Below are 7,975 nucleotides of genomic sequence, written 5' to 3'. Positions count from 1 at the left end.
TTCTGGTTTTTTTGTAAAGAGAAATTTGAAAGAGAATTAGACATTTAAATTAATTTAAATGGTGTTTTCGCTGGTCAAAGCTAACTTTTTTCTTAAAGACAAATGTCCTGCGAGTCTTGTTTCCCTCACATGTGAGAAAAGCCTTTCTTTCATCTCCTGGAGATTTTTTTCCCTACTAAAGACGAGCTCTGAATGCCAAGGTCAAGGCGATCCTGTGGGTTGTCTAATGTGTTTGAACAAGCTGCACAGTAACAGATTTAGCAGAGGGATCCAGAGTTCTGAAATGCTGGTACCAGAGGTTTCTTCCCTGGATGACTTCAGATCCACAGTAGTGTTTAATATTTGCTGATGATCGAATGACCTTAGGGAATTATGCCATCTGTCTGTAGCACGCCGGGACGTTTCTTGCATAAGAAAAATATTTAAGTTTCTTCAGTTGTATAATCCTGTGTATACACTGACATTAAGTGGTTCCCCAGGACCAAGTATTTCAAAGTCTTCTCCAGAGTGTCCAGAGTTCTGCGATCGCCACGCAGAGTTATGCCAGGAAAGCCTGTGGTAGCAGGTGGGATTTGTAGGTTGGAAAATGCTTAATTTGCTGTTCTAATTTACACTCTTTACATCCTTCTGCACCAGGACTGGGATTACCTTGATAGTGATGCCAGTAAAACAACATTAATTTTTTTTTTTTAATTAGGAACATTACTGGGGGGCAGTCCCAGTAGAAGCCTGATGAGAATCCCCACGAAGCAATCTTATCCTGAGTGTTGGGTATTATTTTGTAGGTGGAAATGATTCACTTACCTTGTAATTACTGGGCTTGTTTGTGCTTCAGCTTTTGTTAACATTTTTTAATGTTATTTCTGGGGTTGAAATACATATTTATGCAGTACCGTCTTCCTTTGCTTTCAGCTCCTCCCCTTCTGACGCAGAGTTTGATGCAGTTGTTGGGTATCTGGAGGATATTATAATGGGTAAGCTCCGCAAGTAGTCACAGACAGCAAGATGGGTGCGTGACGTGTTGCACGCTGCTCTTCGGTTAGCAGACATACAGAGCCAAAATAATAGGTAATGCTGCTTCATAAAGAAGCTGTAAAGGCACTTGTAAGTCTCACGTAGAAATCAAAGCTTTCTGGAATTTTTACACCCTTTTATAAAGGGGACAGAAGAGGCTGTGAGAGGTGGCCTGCCCTTTCCCAGCTCTGCCCTGCTCCTTGCCCTGTCTCTGCTGAACACAGAGACCCGTTGGTTTCCTCTGTCTGCAGCAGCATGGTGTAACTGGAGGTGGGTGTCATCACCCACCGCTTCTCACTTTCTGAGGCTGTCCCAAGCTGATTTGGTGGCATGTAACTTTCATGTCCTCATACAGCAGGGAGATGGCAGGACCAACCTCCTCGTGTGAGCTTGGGCAGTAAAAAGTGCTAAATTCTCAGGGCCGTAATTTTTAAGTGAAAATTGAGCGTGTGCAAGGAAGTAGTTTACAAGGTGCCCAGACAAAATTCATGCTCGTCGGCCGTCAGCTGCCTCAGAAGGACAGCATATGATCTTTCTGACCACCTCCTTCCCAGAGGGATGTGGATTCTGCAGCCTCAGTTTGTCTGGTGATGCAGTTGAATCTGGAGAAATGCTGCCTAAATAATTTTGAATGTGTTAGGGTTTACAAAGCTGAGACTGCTGTATTTTAACACTATCTAAGCAAACTTTACACCTGTTCTGTTGAATCTGGTGGTAACTACTGTGTTCATTTTTATTTTTGTTTTGTTCCACAACTGCAAAAAGAATCCTCATCAGCTGGAGAAAAATCTGGGAGTTTCACTAATATTTTTGAGTTCAGGGGGGGAAAAAACTATTTTGAAGAGGGTAGGGAAGAGATGATCATTTTTGCTAACTTAAGAGCCTGAACAAAAAGGGGTTTGTCCCATTGCATTGGGAATACACAGCTGCTCTCGGAATGCTGCTCCCTTCGCTGGCACAGGGATGCCCGCCGCTGGCAGCCTCTCTCTTCTCCCAGATGGGTCGGGAATGGTGGCTCGGCGGCAGCTGCGGTGCCGCTGTGACCGACCCTGCACGTGTGCAGGGCTCCGTGCTTACAGCAGGCACGCGGAGGGCTAGTGAATGGAGGGGTTTGTGTGACAAAAAGAATGACTGAACTCCTAACTGTATGATGTGCTTTTGTTGTGGCCCAGATGATGACTTCCAGTTAATACAGAGGACTTTTATGGAGAAGCACTACCAGGAGTTTGATGACTCAGAAGAGAACAAGCTCATCTACACTTCTATTTTTAATGAATACGTAAGATACTTTTTCCTATATTTTGCATGTATTCCTTTTTTGGCTTTTTTTAAGGCCAACATGAGGTCCTGTATTGCCCCCTTTATAAAATACTGGGTTTACACGGAGCAGAGCCAACGTGCTGCCTGCTCTCTCTATCACGATCTGTGAGCATGAAAGACGTTTGCTGGAGCTCTAGGTTCCTTTCTCTTTGTTTCCCCTGAAAACTTCTTCAGATGTTTTGTCCTTACCAGTATTTCCAGCAAAAACCACCTGCTCCGTGCTTCAGAGGTGGTGTGAATAATCAAACTGCCACCATCCAGCCAAGGAACCTGCGGGTGTTTGCCCAGTGAGGATAATGCGGAGTGTCGCAACGGTGTCGGTGTGAGGAAGATGCACTGTTTTGAAACCCACTCCTGAAATCTCTCACGATGATGTCTGCGTGGTTTGTTTGGTTTTTTCCCAGATCTCTTTAGTAGAGAAATACATCGAAGAAAAACTGCTGGATCGGATTCCCGGGTTTAATATGACTGCTTTCACCATGTCATTGCAGTAAGTCTCTGCTTTGCTTTTGGCTGGGGACAGGTTATGTGCTGCTCCATTATCTAGATTAAAACGTAGGTTTGACAGTTCTCCCTTTTGCAGGAGGTTCCTCTGTAATTTAAAAAGAAGTGTTGGTGCCTGCAATGACTGAACTTGCCTTCAGCCTCTTGTGCTACTCTGAATTTCTGAACTGTTACACTGAAATGTACTCAGGTTGAAGGGGTAGGAAAAGGAATTGGAATGAGAGGACTGAAGGGTTTTCGCTGCCCAGAGAAGCTGTGGATGCCCCATCCCTGGCTGTCTTCAAGGCCAGGCTGGATGAGGCTTGGAGCAACCTGGTCTAGGGGAAGGTGTCCCTGCCCATGGCAGGGGGGGGGGAACTGGATGATCTTTAAGGTCCCTTCCAACCCAAACCATTCTATGATTCTATGATTTTCCACCATTATCACTATGAAGCCAGCCCCTTAAAAGGTTGGATCTCCTCTCTCCCTTTCAGGCTCTGTGTTGGACACTTAAACAGCCTCGTAGTCTTTCAGCAGCCATGTGCTGTAATGTCTTTATTGTAAACTTTGTAGAAAGCCTTCAGAGAAAAGTCTGACTTGTCTTAAGCTTTTGCGTTTGGTCCTTTAGCTTAACCACCTTTACGGAGAGGTCACTTTTGAAAAATCCCTGGTTTTCCCCTTGAGCAAGAAAATCAAGTCTTGCTGGGAACTGAACATCTTACAATATTCAAATCTATTTAATTTTTAAAAATAAAACATTGGCAAGTTTCTGTGAATACACACAGGATGCCTGAAAGATAGACTGTGTAAAGTAAAGCTTCTCCTGATAAGAATTAAATGGTTTAAAACCCCCAGCCCTTGACTTTTGAGTGTCCTGGTGAAATATGCCGATACTGGAGCGAAGTCTTTCTTCCAACATGTTTTCATCAGGAGTCCTCTACCAAGTGTTGCCAGGACGGCCCCTCATTCTTAGGGGTTATGCGTGAGCGTTCTGTGCCTCGCCCCAGCCTCTCTCACCTTCCAAGGGACTGTCGAGCCGTTTCAGTGCTCAAGGTAGATAGATAAATGCCAGCTGAGTGTTACTTCTGCTGACTTACAGGTGAGCTGCTGGTTTTCCGGGACTGATGCGATGCTCTTGCATCTTGGATTTGCGTAAAGAAATCTATCAGTGCACATGGGTTAGGAGTACTGCAGGCTCACATTTGGCTGAAGTTTTGCTTTAGGAAAGACCCATAATAACATTCTGTAAATTCTGATACCGTTCTACTCATCCTGGTCTCCTTTTATTTACCACACAGTTCTCTAATTCCCCAACTTCTTCTCTCTACAGACAGCACAAAGATGAAATAGCAGGGGATATATTTGATATGCTTCTCACGTTTACTGACTTTCTGGCTTTCAAAGAAATGTTCTTGGATTACAGAGCTGTGAGTATGTCACACTGTTTATTTTCATTGGCATAATGGCTATTGTTTTTGTGTAGCTCGGCTGGAGAGCACCAAAGGCAGTGTTATTCCAGTAGGTAGCAGCATTTATTCAAAGGCTGTATGGGGTCAAAAGGAAAATAACTTCACTGGGTGGCTATTTAAACTCAAAATGTGCACATCTAGTGATTTCTGGAAAAATGTGAGTGAAGCTGGAATGTGGAGCAGTTCTTCAGAAGACACACATGTCGTTGAACCTTGATTTCCCACTGAGCCTAAGGGGAAACCTTTTTGCTGTGTGGGTGACCGAGCACTGGCACAGGTTGTCCGGGGAGGTTGTGGAGTCTCCATCCTTGGACATGTTCACAAGCCACCTGGACATGGTCCTGAGTGGCCCTGCTTGAGCAGGGGGTGTGGACCAGGTGACCTCCAGGGGTCTGTTCCGCCCCCCTTGACCGTTCTGCGGTACATTTTCTTAATTTGTATTTTTTCTCCCTGCCTAATGCAAAATAGCTTTCTAAGCTATTCCATTTGTATTTCTCCTTCTCTCTGTCCAGAAACAAATACAAGTATTAAGATTTTTGAATGAGTTTTTTTCCCTGGGGGATGCAATACCTGTAAGCACTCCCCAGTGTCTGCCGGTCACATCTGACAAAGGAGCCGGAGTCGGCTTCGGTGTCAGACCCCACGCCCCACCCCTGTACGTTTGGTGAGAACAGGGACAGGTTGAGCAGAGAGAAGGAGTCTGTGTCTCAGCAGCAGGGATGATTTCAGTTGGGATTTGCAGCTTTGGGGTCACCTGAGAGACAAACCACAGGAGATGGATTTCACTAGTTCCTTGAGCACTGGGTGAGCCTGAATTCTTGACCAGACATAAGCAAGCCTCTGCTCTGACCTGGCCGCGTGGCTGTCAGCCACCTTACCCCAGGGATCCCTGCGCAATGTCAGCGTGCAGTTTGGGTCCATCTACGGATAGGAGTGGGAGAAAGTGAATGCTCTGCTAGACATCTTCAAGTCTCAGAGCAAGCTGTGTGCAATCGTAGCTGCTCAGGTAACATGTCAGTTTATGTCGATGGGATGTAACACATAGGACGTGAATTGCCTGCTTCATGTTTTTGGAACTGCTCATTCCAAACCAGCATTGAGTCAAGGGTTTCTTTCTCCTCCATTTTTCTAGGAAAAAGAAGGTCGAAGTCTGGATTTAAGCAGTGGGTTAGTGGTGACTTCATTAACCAAATCGTCAATATCCTCCTCCTAGAACAGTTTACGGAATGCTTCCCTTCTCCCGATGAGTGCTACTGCTTTCATTTGGACATGAAAACGCTGAAGGTCTGCGAATCGAGGTGCTTTTACATGAGGAAAACTCATTCACCCTCCAGACTGTCCCTTCGGAGGCCTGATCTTAAAAACACTTGCTCGTGAATTCTGCTTGGTATTCAGTGACCAGGGGAGAAGAAATTTGCTACTCTACCAGAGTAACTGTTTTTCATAAACACACAGTATTTGTACCCCACGCTGGGTGTGCTGAGAAGCCTGGCAGGCTGAGAGGACAGTAAATAGGGCTGTGTGCGTGGTGTTTGGCTCGGCAGCTTGACTGTCTCCCAAAATACAGGGCTTTTCAGAGTCAAGAAGACGGGGCGAAAAGGGCATGTCACTCTGGCTCTTTAGAGGACCGGTGCGAATATGTAACCTCCGAGTTTCTGCCTGTCAGTGGCTTGATGGTTTGGGTTGGTTTTATTTAAATACTTTAATATGATCTGAAGTGCGACAGCTTTCTACCGGGAAGTGTGCTTTACTCTGTCGATGTTCTAGCCTCAGCGCTGACCGCTGGTGTCCGTGTGTACATCTGTCTGCTCTCTGGCTTTCCCAAGCCTCACCCTTACTGTGCCAAGTTCTCTGACTGACTTTTGTTCGGGCCCCAGCTATTCTACCTTAGGAAAAACGATCACGACAAACCGAATTCCGGCCCGCGTCTGCCGTTTCTTACCCCCGTTGCGGCAGCGGCGCAGCTCTGGTAATACCGGCGTGGCGGCAGGTTGGGCGCAGACAGGATCACAACCCTGCCGTCCCCTGCTCTGCGTAGCTCGCTGGTGAAAAGGCACGGGTTTGCTCTGAAGCTCTTGGCGCAGCAGTGCGTTTTCCAGCATCCGTTGGAAAACAGGTGAGTGGCTTGCTGGGGGAGTTGTGCCCCCAGCCTCCCGCCAACCCCAGCGTATCGCCACCGGCAGTGGGAGCTACAGGGACCATGTCATTGCGCTGTCTGGACACGTGAATCTGCCGCTTAATGATGTTCTCTGCCAACGTGGGTTTGGTTTTGAAAGCCTGAGAGCGGGCGGGGTGGCGAGCAGAGCCCCCGCTCTGGCCCGGAGCAGGCTGGGGTGGTGGGGGAGATGCCCTTCAGCAGCAGTGCAGGTGCTGATCGGTCTCTGTCGCCTGTCGCTGTCACCAGAGGGAAATTACGGCTGGGCCGTTACAGATTTTGTCTGTGTTCTTGTCTTACAAGAACAAACGAGATGAAATCCTGTTGCTGTTGATGTCTGACAGTGATTTCAGCAGTACTAGAACTTTGTTCCTCAACTGCAGTAGTTTTTGAGCAGGAGTGAAGACTCCGGGCCGTGCAGGCAGAACTAAGCCATACTTAGGCTACGAGAACGTCTGACAGGTTTGTGGACAGACCTGGCTTGTGAACGGCTGGCTAGCAGTGCCGGGTGTGGCATCCTGGCATTTTGATGCTGCATATACCAAATGTATGAGTGACTAATCTCATTGGCCTCCTAGTGTGTTGTGCTTATGGCTCGGCAGTTTTTGGTCTGGAATTGTTCTGATGTGTTGAGATCTCCCTCTTAAGTGCACACACCCTGATACACACACTTCCTGCACAAAATAAACCCCAAACTAAAAAAACCCTCACAAACTATTCCTTCAGATTATATTTTAATCTTCTTCAGTAATTTTCTGATTGTCAGATTTGAATGACGAAAGCCAGAAGCTGAAGCAAAATTAAAAATTGCAACAAATGTCTTTAGGTTTTCGGTTGGTTTTTTTTTTCTTTTTAAGGGGGTTAGAAATTCTTGTGGGTGTGTTGTGTAGGTTTTCTGTGCCAGTGAACACCACGCAAGCTCAGTGTCATTCTCTTTCCAGCAGCAGTACCCGGCTAAGGCAACGCGAGTACGTCCCTAAAAATGCTAAGTCGCGGTACAGCAGTTTGAAACGCGTGTTCCTGAGCCAGCCCGCAGCAGCAAAGCCAGCGCAGCTCCATCAGCTGGGGTCATCCCGCCAGGATCCACAGGTTTTTACAGGTCTATTTGCCACCTGTGCTGTAAAAACAGCTTTTCCTGTGAGCACAGAAGTCGGTGCCCTGGCATGCGGGAGCGGGTAGCAGGCAGAGACGATGCTCCGCGATGCTTGTTCCCAGAAAAAGATAACTATGGAAAGGTTGGGTTGAGTTGTTAGTACAAACCAGGTGCAGCTCCCCTGCCACGTGAATCCTGAGCTTAACATCAGAGCATCAGAGAAACGTAGGCTTAAGTCTGGTCGGGTTTCTATTGTCAGGGTGTGGGCTGGAGTCCTGCAGTGAACTCCTTACCCCTTTGTATGATGCTGACTTTTCAATGTTGGGGGAAAAAAAAAGTATTAAATTTTAGAATAATCCTGTTGACTTATTTTAATTGTTGAGCTTAAAATAATTATTTGCAGCTAAAACTCAAAATATTCCTGCCCTTTTTCTTCTTCAC

General features: G+C 46.5%; 1 protein-coding gene across 1 annotated transcript in view; it reads left to right on the top strand.

Moving 5' to 3' along the window:
* ARL2BP (ADP-ribosylation factor-like 2 binding protein) overlaps positions 1-5,499 on the top strand; it is a 6,345-nt gene extending 846 nt beyond the window's left edge. Inside the window, exons 2-6 of the mRNA XM_010154303.1 lie at positions 913-974; positions 2,187-2,293; positions 2,739-2,824; positions 4,148-4,244; positions 5,419-5,499. Of these exons, the coding sequence (XP_010152605.1) occupies positions 913-974; positions 2,187-2,293; positions 2,739-2,824; positions 4,148-4,244; positions 5,419-5,499 (433 nt within the window). The remainder of the gene's footprint in view (positions 1-912; positions 975-2,186; positions 2,294-2,738; positions 2,825-4,147; positions 4,245-5,418) is intronic.
* The last annotated feature ends 2,476 nt before the right edge of the window (positions 5,500-7,975 follow it).

The sequence above is a fragment of the Eurypyga helias genome, unplaced genomic scaffold (genome assembly GCF_000690775.1).
Source record: "Eurypyga helias isolate BGI_N326 unplaced genomic scaffold, ASM69077v1 scaffold28840, whole genome shotgun sequence".
NCBI lineage: Eukaryota > Metazoa > Chordata > Aves > Eurypygiformes > Eurypygidae > Eurypyga > Eurypyga helias.
This window is presented reverse-complemented; position numbering and strand designations above follow the sequence as displayed.